This window comes from Mustela lutreola, chromosome 9 (genome assembly GCF_030435805.1).
Source record: "Mustela lutreola isolate mMusLut2 chromosome 9, mMusLut2.pri, whole genome shotgun sequence".
NCBI lineage: Eukaryota > Metazoa > Chordata > Mammalia > Carnivora > Mustelidae > Mustela > Mustela lutreola.
This window is the reverse complement of record NC_081298.1, coordinates 11,301,636-11,325,025: the sequence shown is the minus strand read 5'-3', so window position 1 is coordinate 11,325,025 and position 23,390 is coordinate 11,301,636. Positions and strand designations below refer to the sequence as shown.

At 45.5% G+C, this 23,390-nt stretch overlaps 1 protein-coding gene across 2 annotated transcripts in view; it reads right to left on the bottom strand.

The window, feature by feature from the left end:
- Positions 1 to 23,064, bottom strand: part of B4GALT5 (beta-1,4-galactosyltransferase 5) — a 92,544-nt gene extending 69,480 nt beyond the window's left edge. Inside the window, exon 1 of one of the 2 annotated variants that reach the window (XM_059132863.1) lies at positions 22,974 to 23,064. In XM_059132863.1, coding sequence (XP_058988846.1) covers positions 22,974 to 23,049 — 76 coding nt within the window. In that variant the 5' untranslated portion in view covers positions 23,050 to 23,064. Of the gene's footprint in view, positions 1 to 6,821; positions 7,154 to 22,973 lie in introns of those variants that run through there. The other variant, XM_059132862.1, reaches the window with a different exon arrangement.
- Positions 23,065 to 23,390: the final 326 nt, after the last annotated feature.

The window sequence follows — 23,390 nt, the reverse complement described above, 5'->3', positions numbered from 1 at the left end:
GGCTCAGTGGGTTAAGCCGCTGCCTTCGGCTCAGGTCATGATCTCAGGGTCCTGGGATCGAGGCCTGCATCGGGCTCTCTGCTCAGCAGGGAGCCTGCTTCCCTCTCTCTCTGCCTGCCTCTCCATCTACTTGTGATTTCTCTCTGTCAAATAAATAAATAAAATCTTTAAAAAAAAAAAAAGAATAAAAGCACTATAAGGGCAAAACCCTCTCGCTGATGTAAAAGCCACCATGATTGCAGAAACATTCTGCTTTATTCATTTCTAGACTGCTCCATACACAAACGCGTATCAGACAAGAGGAGACACTCAAAAGAACGACAGGCTGAATAAAGGAGCAAATGCCTGCCTGAACTCCCATCTCACTAAGAACGACTGTCATATAATTTAGCAACTAACTACAAACTATCTCCTGTTTTTTCCCTAGTTGTTTCTTGTGATTAATTTTGTCTTTTAACCATATTTTTTTGTATGCCTCAGGGATATCTTATCCTCAACTTTGGGTGAGTTAATGACTCCACGTGGGCTTATGTGATCATCTATAAAACGAAAGAAGCAGTCAGAATTCTAGAATTCATGCGTTTCCCTCCCGTAGCTGGTAACATAATAGGCAGACATTCGAATACTAATTATTGACCCATAGATCTCAAATTCATTTTCTCACAATTTTCTACAAAAATGCACCTATTGTGCAAAGGCAGGGCCACACTTACTTAGCTAGTGTTAGAAACCTAAAGAGTAAGGGCCTTATACTAGTCGTATGCTGGCCTGCCTCTCCTCTCGAAACCTCTCCATTAACCTCTTCCAAGCCACACCCAATCTGTTTGCCTCTGATTATCCTTTATCTTGGCCAGTGTTAACCCCCAGTTTTCTCTATTTCGTTGACAGGTCTCAGCAGCATCACATTCCTTATTTCTTGCTTCTGCAAGTTCTGCTTGCTTTACATGGTTAGATGTGTCCAACAGATCTTCCATTATCAAAAAAGCTGCAAAACTGGGCAAGTCAAGAGCATTTTGGCTTCTACAGCTTTGGAATTTCTACTCTCCTGAAGAGTTCTAAAGAATCATAGCAACACAGAGACCCTTCTTCCTGGTAATTTAATATATGCTGCTCCCACTGGCCTGTCAAGCTGTTGGGGGCGGGGAGAAATGTCAGAATTAGAGCAGAATCATCTACTGGCTACACCACTGACGGTCTGGAACTGTAACTGATACTGCTTCTAAAGACTGTCCAAGATTAGCATACTTTCACTGTTAAACAAATTTCGACTCCAAACCCAGATCTTGTTTCCAATGTAGCAAAATTCTGCAAAGAAGCCATAAAACATCACCAAAGTCCTGGTCAAAAGTGTGCTGTTAGGTTTTAAAACTTCAACCTGTTCCCTAAACATGGTTTCCTTCTAGAATGACACAACTGAGAAAGTATTTGAGTGAGTGAGTGCTCATGGGCATGTGGGAAGTCGGGTTCTTTAACAGGACGAGGTTTTTTACTTTTTTACAAATAACACACATTCCACCACATGTATATCCTTCCACAAAAGCTCAAGAACTATCTATGTGCACTAGCATTTAGAGGGCATTTTCATGTGAGAAGAAAAAAGAAAAAAGGCGGTTCTCATACTAAACTGTGGGAAATCTGAAATTTTCCTGTAGTTATTAGAGAAAGTTGCATTCGAGGATACCTAGGTAGCTCAGCTGGCTCCTTCAGTCAGGGTCATGGTCCCGGGGTCATGGTCCCAGGGTTCTGGGATTGAGCATGTATCCTTTTTAAAAGATTTTATTTATTTGACAGAGAGAGCGAGAGAGAGATCACAAGTAGGCAGAGAGGCAGGCAGAGAGAGGGGGGGAAGCAGGCTCCAGGCTGAGCAGAGAGCCCAATGCAGGGGCTCCATCCCAGGACCCTGAGATCATGACTTAAGCCCAAGACAGTGGCTTAAAGCACTGAGCCACCCAGGCACCGCATAAAATGTGTATCTTATCTAAAATCTGAAGTCTAATATGTATGCAGAATGTGAATGAATTATCAACCTTCTGTATATAAAAACATCTCATTAAAAGTTTGGTTAAGGGGCGCCTGTGTGGCTCAGTTGGTTGAGCGACTGTCTTCCACTCAGGTCATGATCCTGGACTCCCGGGATCAAGTCCTACATCGGGCTCCCTGCTCTGCAGGGAGTCTGCTTCTCTCGCTGACCTCTCTCCTCTCATGCTCTCTCTCTCTCTAATAAATAAATAAAATCTTTAAAAAAGTAAAATAAAATAAATAAATAAAAATAAAAGTTTGGTGCCTAGGTGGCTCAGTCAGTTAAGCATCTGCTCTGGGACTGAGCCCCATGTCAGGTCCCTGCTCAGCAGAGTGCTGGCTTCTCCCTCTCCCTCCACCCCCTCGCCCCCACCTTGTGCACTCACATGCTCTCTCCCTCTCTCCCCCACCATCTCAAATTTAAGTTTAAAAAAAAAAAAGTTTGGTTAAGATGCACTTCTAGTTTTTCAAACAGTTTTGGGCTTTTCCCAAGTGTAAGATCAGAGAATCAAGTGACTTGCTCAAGGTCATTTGGCCAAATCAGGCAGAATTAGAATTACTGGTTCCTGCCCTACAAAAGCCAGCCATAAATCAAACTTTTCTTGGAACTAAGCAGACCAAAAGGGAAAAATCATTCCCTATTTCCTTTCCTCAATAATCAAAGGGCAAAGGAAAATCAGTTTAAGTAGCAGAACTTCAATTAATGAAATTTCATCAATAGACTAGTACCTCTAACCAGGATCAGGCACCTCTCCCAAAACTGGTTAACTGTTTTACCAACTCGTGAAGGTCATTAACCTCTCTACAGCCTTCCCATCTGAGGGCACCATAAACTTATTAGATGTTTTCCAATCAGCACTTCATATGTATATCTACAAATAGTTCACTTATCTTCTAAAAGACCTGGTCAGATGGGAATATGGGTATACTCTGAGCTGATACATCTCTTTCTCTCTCTCTCTCTCTTTTTTTTTTTTTTTAAGTTAAAGCATCATATAAACAAGTTCAAAGTTTTCTTCAGAACTCTGAAATGCATAGGGATATTTCACCAGGACAGGTGAAACAGTGACTGAGTAAATGAGCTTCAGGCTGTGGCTGGGAAAGAGCAAGAGAGGAGGCGTGAACACGTCTTCATCACCACCTCGGCTTCCTCTTCCATTTCAAATCCACCATCTCCATCTCTCTTTCTTTCTCTTCTTTAAAGTGGGCACGGAGCCCAATCTGGGGCTTGCACTCACCACCCTGAGATCAATTCCTGAACTGAGATCGAGAGTCCAATGCTTAACTGACAGAGCCACCCAGGCACCCCCACACCACATTTCTGTCCCATCCTTTTCATTCCTACTTTCAAACTACTGATGTAAGACACTACTTCTGAATTCGTAACAAAAATGTAATGTCCAGTAAAGCCGTACTCTGAAATCCCTAACTGGATTTGGATAGGGATATTAAAGTTAATTGAGAGCCCTCTGTTTGTTACAAACACACTACAGTCAGATTTAGTTAACACTCCTGACATCCAATTTCCTAAGCCAAATGGCACCATTAACCCCATTTCAGATGACCCTCAAATCCAGGAAAATTTCCCTTGCTCTCAGACTATAGGTCACCAATATTAAAAGCTGGCATTAGATCCAAAAACTACTAAGTTAATGGATAGGCTGACACTGGGACTGGACTGTATCATATATGAACAACTTTAAAACATTTATAACTGACATGACTTTTCTCTTATCTCAAATTCAATTCAAGTCTACCTATTTCTGAATACAACTGTAACATGCTCCTTGGACTATTTCTCTTTAGACCCTTGAGCAAAAAACATGGTCAAAAGGTATACAAACGAAATCAGAAGCAGGACTAGAAAAAATTAAACCCAGAAGGAAATGTAAGTCTAACATTTTCCATTATGCCAGAAGTCAGAATTGTCATTCTCTGGAAATGAATTAGGTTGAACTACTATCACACTGCCACTGTACAAACCATTTTTGACCTGCAAAAGTGGAAATTTCATATGGTTCAACCTAATATTATTTTCTAAGCTTATTTCAATAATTGTCTCAAATTAAGGTCTTCACAACCCAAGGCACATAAATCCTTGTATTTCTCTAGATTGCCTTAACCTTTGGAAAGATTTGCCACCCCACTGTCCAAAGCTGGTCATTTGAAAAATTAAGTCTATTAGCAGGAAAGCCAAGATTTTAAAAAGAAAAGGAAAAAAAAAAAGCCACCAAACCACTGAATATAACTGTGCTTGCAGGAGCCCTAAAGCCATTCCACATCTTTTTTATGGCTTGCCTTTCCCACTAACAAAATTTGAATCTTAAGTAGATCTGCCCTTTGGAAGACTTCCATTTAAGTAGAAACTAGTGAAAATTTAAGTACTTTGCAACTTTTTCACTTATCAGTGATACAAGAATCTAAGCACAGTAGGTGCCCATTACTTTACACTGGGGTTCCATTGACCTAACTCTATCCTTGAGAAATTTTAAGTAAGGTGGTAAGTTCCGTTTCTGCTGGAGAATCTGGCTTCTAACCTCTCTAATCTAAAGGGTGACCACCATCCCAGTGGGATTATTCTGCATGTAGATATGGCTGATTTATGTACAAACAACAGAAATAACCCCCATCACTGGAAGTGGTTATGGCTCCAAGACTGACTGCATTGAGGTCCAAATCTATCATTTCACACCCATTGTTATGGAGTCTGAGATCCAATATGTTAATGACCTCTTTTCTCAATTAGTTCCACTAATTATGCACCTGTTCTTGTTCTGCCAAAATTCCTATCTCCTCATCTGATCCGTCAGACCACACACTGTACTCTCCCAGAGGAATCCTTTTTCCTTAGATACTTCATGAACTGTAGAACAATCTAATGTTGCCTTTTCTACCTTCCCAGATCTAGTTTACGGTACAGATCATCAATATTCACCATTATGTGAAATATGCTCTAAAAAAAAAAAAAAATCAGGAGAGAATCTCCTGCTCTATCTGGAAATTTCTCTATTCAGCTAGTTCAGTGTTGACAGGTCAACAGAGAATGGCATTAGGCATTACCACAATCCTAAAGGGCATTCCCCTATAGGGGAGCCATCAACCCTTTCCTAACACCCAAACGACCCAGAACTTTTAGAGCAGAATTCACTCTCCTTGCCCCAGCTCCAACAGCATCTTCTGGTCATTCCTCACCCTGAACTGAAGTTTTTTCTAGAGCCTGTGGTAACACCATGTCAGACAAATACCTTCTTTAATCCTTCCATCTATTCCTGTCTTTTTGAAAAGTTACATGTAACTGCTTTAAAACACAGACACACACACACACACACACACACACACACAAAACACTCCCTGCGCACTGTAAGTGCTTTAAAAGGGAATTTATTCACTTCCTTAAAACTCCATGAGGTTAAGATTAACACTCCCATTTTACAGAGGAGAAAAGCTGAGGCCTGTTAACTTGCCCAAGGTCATAAAGGACAGGGATTTGAATCCAAGTCTGACCTCAGTGTCCTCTGACCTTAACCCTCATGCTGTATTTCCTTCCAATCTCTTTCTTCATGTCCTAAATGTCCGCTCGGTGGTCTTACAAAATCTGTGGGCAGTGTTCAGTTTCCCCAGAGATTGCCTTGCCTTTAAAGGACATGCCTTCGAGAAGAATGAGTTCCCATTCCATTTTTTCTCCATGCTCCTCCCTCCCACCTGGCACCATTTCCCCAAGGCTCTTATCACAAATTCTCCTCTAGGGCCAATTTACATGTCCTCTCGGTCCCCGAGCAGGAGCCGTAGGATACTAAAGGGCCACCTTCTACCTTGAGACTGGGGGGGGGAGGGGGCAAGCAGTAAAAGCGTGGAAACATCCAGACAAACCTTTCCCCAAGTCTTCGTTCAAGGAGGAAACTGTGGCCGAGGACCGGAGCGGGGTGGGGGTGGAGGGGTAGGGGCGCAGAGAATTTGGGGAAGGAAAAGAGGTACAGGGGCGGAGGTAACAACAAGGGTGTGCCCTTGGGGGAGGAGGAAGGAGACAGCAGGGGAGACGGCCTGGGTCGCTCAAGGGTTAGATTGAATGGGGGTGGACCTCCATAAGGTGGGGGGGTGTCACCCGGTGAGGAAAGGGGCCGCCAAGAAGAGGAGAGAATGTGTATGCTGGGGAGGAGGACCCGGAGGTGGATGTAACAGGAAAGTGGAGGGAAGAAAGGATAGGGAGGGGGCGCAGGAAACGGTGAACTCACCCGGGAGGAGAGAGGGGAAGGATGGATGGGAACCGGGGAGGTGGGGCACCTCGAGCCCCGAGCCCCTGGGCTCGGCGAAGATTAGCAGGCGGGCGGAGGAGGTTCAGGGGTCCGCGGAATGCCGGGAACCAGGGCGCGGGAGACCCCGGGGGAGGAGGAACGGGAGTTCTCGAGCCTAGCAGCGGGAAGAGGGGCTCGAGCGAGGCAAGGGCGGGAAAGGGGGAGTCCCGGCCCGGGGGGCGGAGGTGGAGGTACGGTCGGGTTCGCCAAGGGATGGGGTTAGGAGGACCGGGGGATGCGTGGGAGGCTAGCGGGGTGCGGGTGTGGGTTCCAGGGCCGGTCGGGGTGCAGAAAGCGGGAAATGTCCGGGCGTCCCATGAGGGTCGGGCGTGGGGTCTCCCGAGGGTCGGGCCGGGGTCCCCGCAGTATTCTGAGGGCCAGGCTCGGGCCAAGGTCCTCTGAGGGCCGGAGTTCCGTCAGGTTGGGGCGGGGGGGGGGGGTCCCAGGATGCCCCCCCCCGCCGAGGCCGGAGTGGCAGCCCCCAACCAGGACTCCAGGCTCCCTTCCTACCTATGCCGGGCGCCACATAGACGAAGTAGAGCAGCGAGGACGAGAGCGAGAAGAAGAAGAGCGCGGCGAGCAGCGAGCGGCGCGGCAGCCGCAGCAGCCCCCGGCGGACGCGCATGCTGCAGCCGGGCGGCCGCTGGCGAGCCGGGCCGGGCCTGCTCCCGCCGCTCCCCGTCCGCCGCCTCCTGGGCCGCCGCCGCTGCCTGGGCCTCGGTCACCACCTCCCGGGCCTCTCCGGCCGCCGCTCCCAGCCGCCGCCTCACCGCTCCCTGCCGCCGGCCGCCGCGGGCCGGGCCACATGAAGCGGGCGGGGGGCCTGAGCGGCCCGAAGCGAGCGCAGCGGCAGAGACGGGGCGGGGCGGACAGCGCGGGAGGCGGGGCGGGGGCGGGACTAGCGCCGCCGGGCACCGTCGCAAAAGACCGGCGCGCGCGCGCTGCCGGCCCGACCCCCCGGTCCGGCTCCCGCGGCGGAGCGGCGGCCCTCAGGGAACGTCGCTAAATGGCGACAGCCCCTCTTCTGGCGCAGCCACCGCCCAGGCTTTCGGGGAGCGTCGCTCAAATGCCGGTCGGCTCCGCTCGTGGGCGCCCCCAGCCCCAGAGCCAAGGGGCCGTCTGCAATGTCGGACGCGGCTGGTCGCCTGCTGCGGCAGTGGAGCGGAGATTGTAGGCATAAGGGCTCGGCATACACCTTCACTCATTCATTCATTCATTCGTTCATTCATTTCACCATTTATTGAAGGCCAGACATAGACCAGACACTGTTCTTGGTGCTGGGGATGCTACAAAGAACAAAATAGACAAAATCTGCCCTCGTGAACTTACACTCAAATGGGAGGAGAATAGGAGACAAAACAATTCATAATATCGGGAACTGATAAATGATATGAACGCAATAAAATAGGAGAATGTCTTGGAGGCAGGCTAGCGTGGTCAAGGAAGGCATCGTTGAGCAGGTGACCTGAGATGAGACGTAAAAGGGCGAAAGGCGGGCACAAAAGCCCTGAGGTTAAAGAGCTTCCTCTGTCCCCAGCTTATCCAAGGCCAAGATAGATAAAATCTAGTGAGGCAAAGCAGTGCGGTGGGAATGAGATTAGATCCCTACACAAGGCAAGGTCCACATCCCGCAGAACCATAAGGAGTGTAATGATAACAGTTATCAACGTGAACGCTTGGGTTGAAAGACGCGGTTCTTCACTTATCTCATTAAACTGCCCCAGCAGCCCTAAAACGTGTGCTCTTCTTACTCTTGTTATAGACGGAGAAGCAGTAAGGGATCACATCCAAACTGAGCTGTCTCCCAAGGCCACCCGACCTGGGACCACTAGGTGGTAATTTAGTTCAGCATGCCCTGGGGCTCCTAATTCTCATCCTGCAGGTAAATTGGCATCCTACTCCTTAGAATAGTGTGCGAGCACAACCACAACAATGCTTTAAGATCAGCCCCAGGCCAGAAGACCTCCAGAGACAGTAGGCAGTCTCTACAAACTCACTGTGAGGGCCAGAAAAACTAGCCCCAGCTTCAGGAAGCTCCCAGCTGAATTGGGGAGGAAAGTATTCCCTATGTAGGCACATTTCAAACCTGAAGAGGCTGTCTTGGAATGGCAGAAGCTGTCAGGAGGAGAGAGGACTTTTCAGGATTCTTTGAGAACCAACAATAATCCTGCTTTCTATTCCTAAAGTGATTTCTACTTTTTACGGTGTTTTGCCCTTCAAGCAAGGGCTCTAGAACCACGCCGTCTAGGTTCCCCAACTCCTAGCTCTTCCATTCTTAGCTGAGTGACTTTAGGCAAGTTACTTAACTTCTCTGTGCCTCTCAGTAAGGTGGGGGTTATTATTAGTAATAACTGCATGGGGTTGTTGTGAGGATTTGCATAATACACACAGAGTCCAGCACATGGTAAATGCACTTGGCTCTCACCTGACCAACATAAACAGAAGAAGCATAAACAACAAAAAAGAAAAGCAGAGAATTTTGACTCACATTGGGGTTCAAATCTTGGCTTGGTCTCAGCTGGCTGTGTGACTTTAGGCTAAGTCACTTACCCCTCAGATTCTATTCATTGTTTGTAAAATGGACCCAGTGCTGCCCACAGCCGCAGGCATATGATTTAGAATAAATGAAATCGCTGAGCTGAGGCCCTCAAGCAGAAGTGTGGAAGTAGCTGGAATAATCTGACCAGCAACTACTTCTTGTTGGACCCACACCATGGGCCCCCACCCCGCCATGTCTGTAGTAATCATTTTCAAACATACAGAGAAGTTGAAAGAACGGTACAAGCAGCACCTGTACACTCTCCGCCTGGATTCAGCAAGTGTTATCATTTTTCCAGATTTATCTCTCTATATTCCTAAGTCCAGATCCCACCCCACTCCCAAATTATTTAAAAGTAAGTTGTTGCCTTACTGGTGGTATTTCATGGAGAAATCCTTCAGCGAAAAATTACGTTCTCCTACATAACCACAATAATAATATCACACCTACGAGAATGAACGATTACACTGTAATAGGCCAAAATAGCCAGTGCATTCCCAAATTTCCCCAATTGCCTGAAGGATGTCTTCTATAGCTGTTTTTCTCAACAATATCAAATTAAGACTTATCCATTGCATTTGGACTTATTTCCATAGTATTTATTTACCTACAGCAGCGTCTGTACCTTTTTTTCATAATTTCTCCCAACATTTTATTTAAAACATTTTTTTAGGGGCGCCTGGGTGGCTCAGTGGGTTAAGCCGCTGCCTTTGGCTCGGGTCATGATCTCGGGGTCCTGGGATCGAGCCCCGCATTGGGCTCTCTGCTCAGCAGGGAGCCTGCTTCCCTCTCTCTCTCTCTCTGCCTGCCTCTCCATCTACTTGTGATTTCTCTCTGTCAAATAAATAAATAAAATCTTTAAAAAAAAAAAAAAAAAAAAAAATAAAACATTTTTTTAACCTATGGAGAACTTGAACGAATGATACAATGAACAGCTGTACGTCACTATGCAATGTTTTTGTTTAACTGAACCAGAGCTGGATCAATTAGATTTCCACGTGGGGGGGGGGGAAGAGACTGTTCACTCCTAACTTATACTATCCATAAAATCATTTCAAGATGGATTGTAAATCTGAATGCGAAAGGTCACAAAAAAGCTTTTAGATGAAGAAGAATATCTTCATGTCTTTGGGGTGGGCAGAGATTTGTCAGAGGAACAAACACTAAACAGAGGGGAAATTTTGATAAAAAGGGCTGTTTAAAATAAGAATTTCTCAGGGTGCCTGGGTGGCTCAGTGGGTTAAAGCCTCTGCCTTCAGCTCAGGTCATAGTCCCGGGGTGCTGGGATGGAGCCCTGCATGGGGCTCTCTGCTCAGCAGGGAGCCTGCTATCCCCTCTCTTTCTGCCCGCCTCTCTGCCTACTTGTGACCTCTGTCTGTCAAATAAATAAAATCTTTTAAAAAAATAAAATAAAATAATAATTTCTCATCATCAAAAGGCACCAGTAAGGAAAATGACAGGCAGCACTGTAAAAAGAAATAGAAATACATAGCTTATAAGAACTCATACAGAATTTTTTTTTTTTTTTAACCCACCCACTTGGGGCACCTGAGTGGCTCAGTGGGTTAAAGCCTCTGCCTTCGGCTCGGGTCATGATCCCAGAGTCCTGGGATTGAGCCCCATATCGGGCTCTCTGCTCAGTGGGGAACCTGCTTCCTCCTCTCTCTCTGCCTGCCTCTCTGCCTCCTTGTGATTTCTGTCTGTCAAATAAATAAATAAATCTTTAAAAAAAAAAAAACAAACCACCGACTTACAGAGACAACAAGACTGACAACCAAATAAGTTAAAAAAAAAAAAAAAAGACTTTACCAGGCATTTCATAAAAGGTATCTAAATGGCCAATAAACCAATAAAAAGCTGCTTCAAGCTTCTGAAAATGCAAAGGAAAAGCACACCTTGAAACCATCTGTGGGACGTGGTTCTGAGGAAGAGAGGGAGAGCTGCCCCCAAGGTTTGAGGAAGTCCCTCTTTGAATGGCACAGTAGTAGGAAAGTGTGACTCTGCCAAGCAGACGCAGAGGCAGGAGGCAAAGCCAGGAGACTGAGTGCTCTGGAAGCCTAGGGGAAGAGGTACTTCCAGCCTTGAGAGCAGGCTGACCTGACTTTTTGAAAGACTCTGTTGGAATCCGGCACTCCAGCACTCTGTCATTCCCCATCCATAAAATGGCACTCCTAGGATCGCCTTCTTCGGTGCATGGGGGCTGGGGGGTGGGGTCTGGAAATATTTCAGGGACTTCTACACTTCTGACCCCACGAGGAAAAAGAGGGTCTGGCCCCTCTGGAGTTCACAAAATGGGCTCCAGTTAGGAAGGGGAGTTGTGGAGATGCAACCAAATCAAAGCAAATGTCCTCACCTTTGGCCTCCAACTTAGCCTCGGCGGGCATGGAATTCTGCTGTTCCCCTATAAAAAGAGACAGAGAAGCCTTCCTACATCTGGGCTAGGTACTGATGACCAATCTTCACTCCTGTCCTATCAGAAATAACACGGTACTGAGAAAGATTGGGATTTTTTTCAACCTTTTCGTCTCATGTTAGGTTTCCAGCTTGCTCAAACATGCAACCGTTCATTCATTCCCTCCTCTCCCATTCAGCCGTTGGTCAAACAAGTTCACTGCATACTGGTCTCTGGTCAGGTGGTACCCCCCGAAGAGACCTTTCTTCTAAAATACCTTTCCATGCCAGAACTCTCTCTCCCCTTACTTAGCTTTTTTTTTTTTTTTAATTTTCATAGTACTTTTCATCCCTGACATGATATTATACATGTATCTGTTTATTTATTTGTTTTCTGTGTCCTGTATCAGAATATAAGCTCCATGATATGAGGGATTTTGTTTCCTTTTGTGCTATATCCTTGCATCTAGCACCTAGTGCCAGGCACCTAGTAGGTGCTCAATAATTGCTGGAGGAATGAAGAAATCACAGGTGTGCTCTGAGCATGTTGGCCTTGGTGGGTCCACAGGGGCCCAAGAGGAGGTTCTCGGAGTCCAAGTGGCAGGACCGACAGGAGAATAGCTAACTGTGGTACAAGATGGTAGGGACAGGACCCAGGCAACAGTCAGGGGGAGGCATTCCGTGAGATTCTAGATGGTCTTTGAAGGGGAATTGAGACAGGCTGGCTCAAAGGGCAGTGAAAGGAGGTGGGCCTGGCTGGAGCAGCCTGTCAGCCCCAGGACAAGGGAAAGAAAAGGGGCGAGGCTGGAGGTGCCTTGACCCCTGTGGCTCAGCAGGGGGCCCTGAGTCAGAAAGATCTGGCGACCAGCCAGTCCTGCCCCTTCCTTGTTCTCACCCTATGATCTGGACAAGTCATTCTACCTTTCTAAGCCTCCATTTCCACATCTGATTCCTTCCTTCAGAGGTTTCTACGAGGAAGATTTGTGATAGTATCTGTAAAGCATCTGGCACATGGCAGGTACTCAGTCACTGTTGCTGTTCTCACACTCTTTCCTGTGGGCCATAGGGAGCCCTTGAAGGTTCTGGAGGAGGGGAGTAACCTAAAGAAAGGGAGGTCCCTGGAGAAACCCCAGAGAGCACAAGCTGGGTCTCATGTGTGCTTGTCAGCACCCAGTAAACAGGCTTGCCCAAATCAAACACATAAAGAAAAGGACCCACAGCATAGAGTAAGGTCACAAGTGAATCCATGCCCTTCCTACCCTCTCTGACTCTACTGGAGGTTCCAGGAATCCGCCCCTAGGAAGCCATTGCTCAATCCACCGACACTAATCACCAGTAGTATGATAACATCACAGAGCAATGACTATCTCAGTTCAAACTCCCAGAGGCATGAGCAGATAAAGATCATTGACATGTGTGTAACTGCTCTCTGTGTCCGAGAACCCTGGCACTGAACGCTTCCTGCACCAGGAATGCCCGTTGACTGAGTGTTGACTGGGGGGCTCACCCTGGTAACCTTCAGCCAGGCAGTACTTCCTTTGCCACTCTTTTCCCTCTGCCACAGTAACCACCAATGTTCTGCAGAGCTGATGCCCCACCAGCTGAGTTCCAGGGTGAGGAGGAAACACCCCCAACCCCATCCTGATCAAGACATAAAGCTTTGTTTTAAGCCTCTGAGATACAGGGGCTGTTTACTACTGCAGCTTATCATGGCTTACCCTAACTGATCATGAATATACTTCTCTGCAACATGCATTCTCTCAACATTATTTTTATGAGCTATAACCACAGTGAAGCAAGTAGCTCAACTTTACTCATTTGCACTAGTATGTGGCATTTCACCGCACTTTTCTTCTTCCATGATGATATCTATCTGTTCAGGTTGTTTCCTTTTTTACTATTACCGGCCCATCAGTCCTTTGCTAAAATTCAAAATCCAAAAAAACCTAAGACCTAAAAGGCTTTTCATAATTTATTCAGCAGCCAGACCTGACCCAGCCTAAACATCTTCAGTGGTGAAACTCGACCTCAATAGACAGAAAGCTAACTATAATCTTTATCTCAGTGTGAATATTCATACGTTCCACTGAGGAAATATGTAGATTTTTTTGTTTACAGACTGACCTATCCCTCTTAAGGGGTGTTATATAAATATTCAGTGTATGTACCGTATAACCTTTCAAAATTCTGTGACCTTCACAATATCAAAGCACATCTGGCCCGCTGGGATTTGGATAAGGGCCTGTGGCCTAATGCAAACACTGCTGCAATGGACCTCTGTGGTAGAGTGTATTTTCCAGAGATGGTCTCAGCAATATTTCCCATCTTCATGCACTTCTAGAACTTTCTTTAATTCCCCTTTCTTTGAATCTGGGTGGGATTATGAATAACTTACAAGCCAATAAAAAGACGTGGAAATGATACTATACAGCTTCTGACTTGTTGGTTGGGACACACACCTTTGGAACCTTTAGCCACCATGCTCTGAGGAAGCCCCATGGAGTGGCCACAGATGGGTGCTCTGATCAATAGTCAGCATCAATCCCAAGACATGAGAGAGAATGACTCTTTAGATATTCCAGGCCCTTGCTGTGAAGTCACCCTAGACCCGTCTTCCCAGCTGAAGCCCCAGATATGCTGTCCCTGCTGTGCCCTTTCCACATCCATGAGCATAATAAAATAGTTCTTGTTTACACACTAAGCTTAGAGTGGTTTGTTCTACAGTGATATTACCCTTCTATTTTTTTATTTTAAGATTTTATTTATTTGACAGAGAGAGAAATCACAAGTAGGCAGAGAGGCAGGCAGAGAGAGAGGGGCAGGAAGCAGGCTGCCTGCAGAGCGGAGAGCCTGATGCGGGGCTCGATCCCAGGACCCTGGGATCATGACCTGAGCCGAAGGCAGAGGCCTTAACCCACTGAGCCATCCAGGCGCCCCTGATATTACCCTTCTACACATATCCTGTGCATGTAGACAAGTTTTTCCAGAGCACATACATATGAGAGTGGATTTACTGAGTAATCGGGTTTGCACATCTTCTACTAAACTATTTCCAAATTGTTTTTCAAAATGGGTGTACCAATTTACACTCCCCGCAGCAGTGAGTGAGGGTTCCTGTGACTTCCTGCCTCACCCAAAGTTGCTATGATCCGACTTTTCCAAGGCTCTGTTCTTCTGCTGTGAAACTCCTCTGCAGAGAGAAAGATATGAGGAACTGGTATAAAAGAGTCAGCAAAAGTCTTCCAAGAATGTTGATTTTAGAGAGGGCTATAAAATGTCTTTGCCATCAAAGACTGATTTATACCCCTTTTAAAAATTCTGCCACTGTCTTTTCTGTCCTGGACAGGAAGGCCTAAGGCATAAGCATTGCTCCTGGGAAGTATTAGCTGATAGAACTAATTTTCTTTTTTTGTTTTATTTTGCTTTGCTTTGTTTTGCCCAGTGTGGAGCCCAGTGAGGGGCTTGAACTTACAACCCTGAGATCAAGACCTGAGCCAAGATGAAGACTCAAATGTTCAACATACTGAGCCACCCAGGTGTGCCAAAAAGTAATTTTCTCATTCAGCAAATGTTTATCAAGTACCAAACTATGTGCCAGGCATTTTTATAAATGCTATCAGAAATGATGAGAACGAGGGCTAGGTACCAGGCATTTGTTAAACGTTTTTAGCTACTTAATGTTCATTCACCTTCCAAAACAGCTTTTGTTATCCACAAAAGAACAACCTTCTTTTGCTTGTGGTTCTCTGGGGTTGCTGACTCCATTTCCACCCTCAGACTTGTTATGATAATGAGCCCGCTGTGTCAGTCAGAACACTGTATTCCTCTGGTAATAGTGATCAGTTGGGGGTCGGACAGACTGGTCAGAGCCAATGAGATTCAACTCCTAGATATTTAAATGTGTGCATTTGGAGAAACCAACTTTCTCTTTCATGCTAGACTTAAATATGAAAGGTTGTGAGGCTGGAGCAATGGCAGCCATTTTATCAACATGTGGAGCCTGGCAATGAAGCTGGCATATGGAAAGAGACTGATGCAAACAACAAGAAATTGAATCCTAATGACATAATTTGAATCCTAAATCCAGTTAGCCCTGGTGGCCATCATTTTACCCCCCAGATTTTGTACTTGTTAAGGTTTTCCTGTTTTGTTTTGTTTTAGAGAGAGAATGCATGAACAGGAGAGGGGTAGTGGGAGAGGGAGAGACTCTTAAATAGGCTCCACACCAGTGCATGACCCTGAAAGCATGACCTGAGCCAAAATCAAAAGTTGGATGCTTAACTCACTGAGCACCTGGCACCCCTGTTGTGTTTTGTTTAGAACTGAAGTATAATACAGACATACACATATCACAAGTGAACAGCTCTCCTGTGTAGAGTGACTCTACACAGCTCTAACATAGCACTAGTTACACTGTTTTACACGTATGTATACACAAGGACGTCTGTTCAAGGGCATGCACATATTTGAGGAAGCACTTAAATAGTACTTACTCAGTGTCAGGCACTGTTCTAAAGCACTTAATGCACAGTAACTCACTCAACCCTTACAAAAACATCTCCAGGCAGGTACTATCATTGTCCTCAACTGCAGATGAGGAAACTGAAATCTAAAAAGGTCCAAGGTCACACAGCTGGCATCTTATAAATTATGTGACAGCTCTGGCTAGATTATACATTTCTTTGAGGGCAAGGAACGGCTGTCTCCTTTCTACCTTTGCCCGCCCCCTCCCCTGCCGCCCAGTGCCTCAATTAAGGCCTGGCACAATGTAGATCTTTAAAAGAATGAGTAAATGAAACTTTATGAATTCAACTGAGTCGGCTGTGAGAAAATTTTTAAAAACCTCAAAAATCCAAATATTAAAAAAAAAAAAAAGTCAGAGTGTTTCTCCTCCCACTAAAGCACAAAAGAACAAACTTCTTTTGTAAAGGGCCAGATGTTTTTGGTTTTGCAGGCTCTGTCACAACCACTTAATTCTGTGATTGTACAACAGCTCATGTGGCTGTATTCCAATTAAAGTTCATTTTCAAAGACAGGTAACGGGCCAGATTTGGCCTCTGGGTTGTAGTTTGCTAATCCGTGCAGTAGAGAATGAGTCTTTATTTTTATCAGAGTATTTACTACAGATAATTGCAGTTAGTAAAATCAATCAGTACTTTAATTTTTGCTTTGTTTTAAAATTTGTTTATTTGAGAGAGGGAGAGAAGAGAAAGGGCCCTGCACGTAAGGTGGGGGAGGGGCAGAGGGCGAGTGGACAGCCTGCTGAGCAGGGATCTGGATGTGGGGCTCCATCCCAGACCCTGAGATCATGACCCAAGCCAAAGGCAGCCACCCAGGCACCTCTGGTTTAAAAAATTATTCCTTTTTTTTTCTAAATATTTTATCTATTTATCTGACAAACACAGCACACATGTAGGGGGAGTGGATGAGAGGGAAGCAGGCCTCCTGCTGAGCAGGGAGCGCACGGAGGGGCTCCATCCCTGGACCTTGGGATCACGACCTGAGCCCACGGCAGATGCCTAATGACTGAGCCATCCAGGCGCCCCTAAAAAATTATTCTTTTTTTTAAGATTTTTTCTTTATTTATCTGACAGAGATCACAAGTAGGCAGAGAGGCAGGCAGAGAGAGAGGAGGAAGCAGGCTCCCTGCAGAGCAGAAAGCCCGATGCGGGGCTCGATCCTAGGACCCTGGGATCATGACCTGAGCCGAAGGCAGAGGCTTAACCCACTGAGCCACCCAGGTGCCCCTAAAAAATTATTCTTAAGCCACTACTCTTTAGTTGATTTCATGTACTTCCTTTACTATGTTAAGGTCAGAGAACATAATTTTCTTTTCCTTTCTTTTCTTTTCTTTCTTTCTTTCTTTCTTTCTTTCTTTCTTTCCTTCTTTCTTTCTTTATTTGACAGAGAGAGAGAGAGAGAATACAAGCAGAGGGGATGGCAGGCAGTGAGAGAGAGAGAAGCAGGCTCCCTGCTCATGTGGGGCTCGATCCCAGGACTCCAAGATCATGACCTGAGCTGAAGGCAGCTTAACTGACTGTGTCACCCAGGTGCCCCGAGAACATAATTTTCATCATGTCGCTTTAGTAATCAAAAACTTTGGTGGCTCCCTATAGCTTATAGAACAAAGCCTAATCTTCATTTGACCTTTAAGACCCTCCAGGATGTGATCGTGATCCTTTGTATCTCTTCCTTCTTTCCAATGTGTAAGTGGGGATGTAAACATCTGAAATTGTATAGCAAGGAGTGTGCTTAGTAAATTCTATGATTCTACACAGTAGTGTACTCAGTCAACATTCTATGATTTGACACAGAAGAAGGGGGTTCAGCTAAAATTCCTTATGTCTATACAGACAAAGAAGCTCTATAGACTTTCCATAAAGATAAGCAAAGAGGTTCTGCAAACACTCAGTAATTTTGTAGAGGCAGGAGTTCTATAAATCATATCAGATTCAAGCCACAAGAAGAAGCTCTGCCAACATTCCGTGACTCTGTATACATGAGGGTGTTCCTCAAAAACAGTTCATAAGTCTATATACAGGAAAGAAAAGTTAACCCAAACACCCTAAAATTCCAGATACAGGGAATGCTCTGTAAACGTTTTAGGATTTTTACACCTAGGAGGAGACTGCAAATATTATGTAATTCTATAGACAGAATAAGGCTAGGTAGATCTTCCTTGATTTCCTGGTGCACTTTGCAACCTGTTGGTGATCCTGAAGAGGGCTCTGCAAACAATGAATGATTCTACATGGAGGAGAGTATCTACTCCCCAGACTCTACCTAGAACAGGGGTGCTCAAGGCACCTGGGTGGCTCAGTGGGTGAAGCCTCTGCCTTCGGCTCAGGTCATGATCCCAGAGTCCTGGGATCAAGCCCCGCATCAGGCTCTCTGCTCAGCAGGGATCCTGCTTCCTCCTCTTTCTCTCTCTCTGCCTGCCTCTCTGCCTACTTGTGATCTCTCCCTCTCTGTCAAATAAATAAATAAAATCTTAAAAAAAAAATAGGGGTGCTCTATAAAGATTCCATGGTCCTAAACATAGGAATCTGTACGAAGTTAGTGTTGCTACAGATAGGAGGGAATTCTGTAAATATTTCTCAATTCCACATGAGGAGGGGGCAGGCAGTGCATAGAGGCCATAACTGTGTACAAGATGGTATTCTGCAGATAACTCACGATTTGATATGTAGGAGAGGGTTCAGAACGCATTCCAAGATCTTACACAGATGAAGGGGGTCCAGGAAATACTCCTTGATTCGACAAAGAGGACACAGAATCCCTGTAAGTATCCTCCAGTGTTACATATAAAATGATCTGGAAGCAGTTCATGATTTAATACACAGGAGGGTGCTTGGCAAAAGCTTGGGGATTTTGTGGGCTGTAGTGGGCTTGGCAAACCGGGCCTTATGAAGGAAAGCTGGGCACTGGGCAGTTTTACCAATGGACATGCGAGGCCAGAGGCTCCAAATATTTCAAGTGAACATAACAATGTTTTAGACCTAAAAACAATATTGACTCCAGAATATAAAAAGGAAGCTGCAAAAATTGAAATTAATCAGCTTAATTAAAATGTCTACAAAATATAATATTAGGCCAACTAGTCAACTGCTTCTGAATTCACATGATTACATCTAATTGTATCTAATGGGTCATGAGAGTGCATTTTGTTATCCTTAATAGGATATGGGTGGGCCTTAAAAAGTCATGCCAAAAGCCCAGCAAGATCCTAAAGTGGCCCCAGATGGGGAAGGTGCTGGAAAGTTCCTGCTGGAAGGTCACAGGACTCCTATCTCCAAGCCACCTGCTGCCCCTGTCCAGCCTGGGTCCTGACCAGAACACTGACATTTCAAAGCTGGGAATCTCCCAAGAGATGGACAGGGCTCCAAATGTCACCACTGATTAGGGGAAAGGAAGGGCCATGACAGCAACAGGGAAAGCCAATTAGCCAAGGACATTACATTGTAGCAGGTGTCTGGAAGAATCAGATATTGTCATGGTCTCAGGAAGGAAAAACAGCTGTTTCTGTTTTTCTACCTTCCTCCCCCTACACATCCTCTGAGTCTGGGGGAGGGCTTTGAGCTAGTAGCAGTACTCGGAGCAGAGTAATGGGGTCCAAAGCAAGGAGCTATGGCCACAGCTAAGCCCCAGAGTGGCAGACAGGAAAGAGGAGTGTTGATCAAAGACAGTGAGGGAAAATCTGAGTCTAGGGTCTTAACACCCCAGAGCCCGGCCCTCATCAATCAACTCACAGGACAGCAAATGTAATATTGCCCAGCGCTAGAGGCCACAGGATGGGCAGAGGTTATAGCTCTGTTTCTTGGTTTTCTTAACCCATACCCCATTTCAACAAACATAAAAGCATCTCAGTCTCCTGTGGCATCATATTAGATTATTTAAAAAAAAAAAAATGTTTTCTCTTCAAAAACTCTAAAAACAGTGAAAGGAACACATAGACTTTGGAGAGAGAGCGATTTCCTCAACCAGGCCCCAAAAGCACAGACTGTAAAGGAAAAGATTAATATATAGGAGTACATCAAAATTGAAATATTTCCTCTACGGCAAGAGTCCTCACAAAGGGGGAAATTGAGTGACAAGCTGGGAGACGATACTCGATACTCGTAACCACTAAAACAAAGGAATAAAATCCAGAATTTATAAAGAACTCATATAGATTGATAAGAAAGAAAAGATAATCATCCCAATGAAAAAGGATAGAAGGATTTGAAAGGCATCTCTGTGAGCATGAGAAACATATGAAACGATGCTCCATCTCCAGATTAATCAGGGAAATGCAAATTAGAACCAGAATCAGATACTGCTTTACATCCAAAGATTGACAGAAATTCTACTTGTACGTCTGTGCTCCAAAGAAACTCCGGCAAGTGAGAATAAGGAGATATATACCGGGTGTTCACTGCAGCCCTGAGTCTGACTGTGAACATTTGTAGGCAAACTAAATTCTGTTATTAGAGGAATAAGCTAATGAAATAGGGGTTAAAAAAAAAAAAAAAGAATCAGAACACCAAAAAAAAAAAAAAAAAAAAGAAATACGGTTTTACTGGTCACATGATGACATACTATGCAGCGGTGACAGTGAATGAACTAAAGCTTCTCTATGTATCAAGGCAAGAAAACAGCAAGCTACAGAAGGAGACATGAAGTAGCATAACATTTGGCTGAACTGTAAAACATATAAACAATGGAACTATAAAATATGACAAGAAAATAGGAAAGAGGGCTTTCTAACTATGATTGGAAACCCAGAAGTTATAAGGGTGCTTGGGTGGCTGGGCCGGTTAGGCATCTGAGTTTTGATTTCGGTTCAGGTCCTAGTCTCAGAGTGGCGGGATGGAGCCCCGCCTCGGCTCTGTGCTCAGTGGGAAGTCTACTGAGTCCCTCCCCCTCTCCCTCTGCCCTTCCCTGTGCTCTCTCTCTCTCTCTCTCTCTCATGCTCTCTCAAATGAAATAAGTAAAATCTCTTTTAAAAATATCCAGAAGCAATAAAAGAAAACATTAGTAAATTTGACTACGTTAAAAAAAAAAAAAAAAAAAACACCTTTATGGCGAAAACAGGGTAAGAGAAAAAAAGCCACTGTATGCAAAGTCAAAACACACATGACAAACCACAGAGAAATCCTTGCAGCTCATACCACAAAGAGCTATTCTCCTTTGTATAAGAAGAGCTCTTAGATAAGAAAAATGGACAACAGTCCAACAGGAAAAAAAACAGGACAAAGGAAACAGACAGTTCATAAAGAAGGAAACTCACATGGCTGTTAAACAGAAGGGAGACATGAAGTAGCATAACATTTGGCTCCTCAGCTCTCATTCTAAGAAATGCAAATGTAAACCACCAGGGTCCATCTCTCACGCAAAGTTCCGGAAGCCTGATAAGAGTTTGAGGCCATAGGGCACCTTCAGGATTCCTGATACCGGTGCGGTATAAACTAGCCCAACCGCTCTGAAGGGCAATTGGCAGAATCTATCAAAATAATACTTGCATAGGCCTTTTTGACGCAGCAATTCCATTTCCACGAGTTTGTCCTGCCTGAGAGTGAGATGACATTTATATGCAATTATTTATGGAAAGCATGGGTTGGAATAACAGAACAAAACAAACAACAACAAAGGAAAACAACCCCATTGTCCATTAGGAGGAGACTGGTAGCATAAAACGTCACCCATCAAATCACAGAATACTATGCAGAGTAGGAAAAAGAATGACAGTGTTGGGCGCCAGGGGGGCTCAGTGGGTTAAAGTCTCTGCCTTCGGCTCGGGTCAAGATCTCAGGGTCCTGGGATCGAGCCCCTCATCAGGCTCTCTGCTCAGCAAGGAGCCTGCTTCCCCCACCTCTCTCTCTGCCTGCCTCTCTGCCTACTTGTGATCTCTCAGTTTCTTTTCAGGAACATGGATCTCACTGGTGGTTTGCTTTTATGTTGCTTGAATGAACCATTTCCTTTCTCTCTCTCTCTCATTAACTCTCTCTCTCTCTCTCTCCACGCTCTCTGCCTTTCTCTCTCTCTATCTCCCCACCTCCTCACACACACACAGTTTCCCTGAAACCCTCCCCTGCCCTTCCCACTCTCTTAAGCTCACACACACCTATACACCTGCCAGGCTCAGCTCTGGCTTGACCTCCACCAGGAAGCTTCAGAGCCCAGGGGAGGGACCAAGGTGGTGAGTTGGGGCAGCAGGGAGGAGAGGAGTTGGGAGGCAGCTGGAGGAAGGGGAGCAGAGGTAATGCAGGGGGGCGGGGGGGGGGGAGGGGATGCCGTCACAGAACGCCTGATGAATCACAGTAAGGCTTTTACTCCACAAGAGGTGGGAGCCATGAGCATTTTGAGCTGAGGGCCATAGTCTAACTTAGGATTCCTTTGCATTCTAGAGAGAGGCTGATGAGAGCAGAAGCAAGAAGACCCAACAGCCTCAATCAGAATTAATGCCCCCCTTGGTCTGTGCACCCAGAACCCATGCACGAACTGCTTTAAACCAGCAAAAGCCTTTATTTCTTCAGTTTTATATTCTAGTTATCTATGAGCAGGTGAGAAGCACAGGGATTAAGACCAAGGGCTGTAGAGGCTGGCCCCTGGGCTGAAGCCCAGCCTCCCCACCTAATCACTCAGTGTAATTTAGTTTGTTGGAACCTCGCGGTATTTTTTCCCCCTATCAAATGAGGTTGATAAATTATACTGACCTCCACAAAGTTGTGAGGATTAAATGAGTTAATCCGTATGTAGGATGCCAAGAGCATGGTCAGTGCTCGGTAAATATTAGCTATTATTACAAAGTGTCTGTCTGCACAACTCTAATAAGAACTTCTCAGAAACTCTGTGTTGATTTAACCTGGGTGCCCAGAGGCAACCCTCAGGGGAGACTGATGGAGGTTCAAGCTGGCTGCAGGTCTTCTCCTCTCCCCTCCCCCCTTCCCAGTCTCCCCTCCCCTGTCCATAGTTTGTTATGATTCTTTTCTTTTCTTTTCTTTTTTTTTTTTTTTTTTTAAGATTTTACTTATTTATTTAGAAAGAGCAGGAGAGCAGGGGGTAGTGACAGAGGGAGAGGGAGAGAATCTTAAGCAGACTCCCCACTGAGCTCAGAGCCCTAAGTGGGGCTTGATCTTAAGACCCCGAAATCATCATGTGAGCCAAAGGCAAGTGTTGGATGCTTACCCGGCTGAGCCACTCAGGCACCCCAGTTTGTTGTGATTCTTGCAACCGTTTCCTGCAGTCTTTACCTGTTAACGCTTCCAAATATCTCCAACCAGTGGGCCACGGGCTTCCGGGACAGGTGCACAAAGTGGGGGGAGGCATTCAGTTACAGGATGGAGAGCTGGCGGGGCCTCAGAGCTCTTGCTGAATGTGCATCAAGGGAAAGAAATGGAAGACTGGAATGGTCAAGCCGGCACGGAGTGCGGGAGTTAGGAACAGAACGGGGGCGGGAATCCAGGTTTCCTCTCTGCAGGGCTGAGGTACTTTTGTTTCCTTTTGTAAATGTTTAATTACACAAATAAGGCAGACTCCTCGTTTTTTTTTTTTTTTTTAAATGCAGGTAGGTGTAAAAAATGTCTTTAATGATCACCCTGGGCCATCTGCCAGCATGCTTCATCCATACCCTCTGCTCTGTTTTCCACCAAAGCCCCTATTTCTCCTAA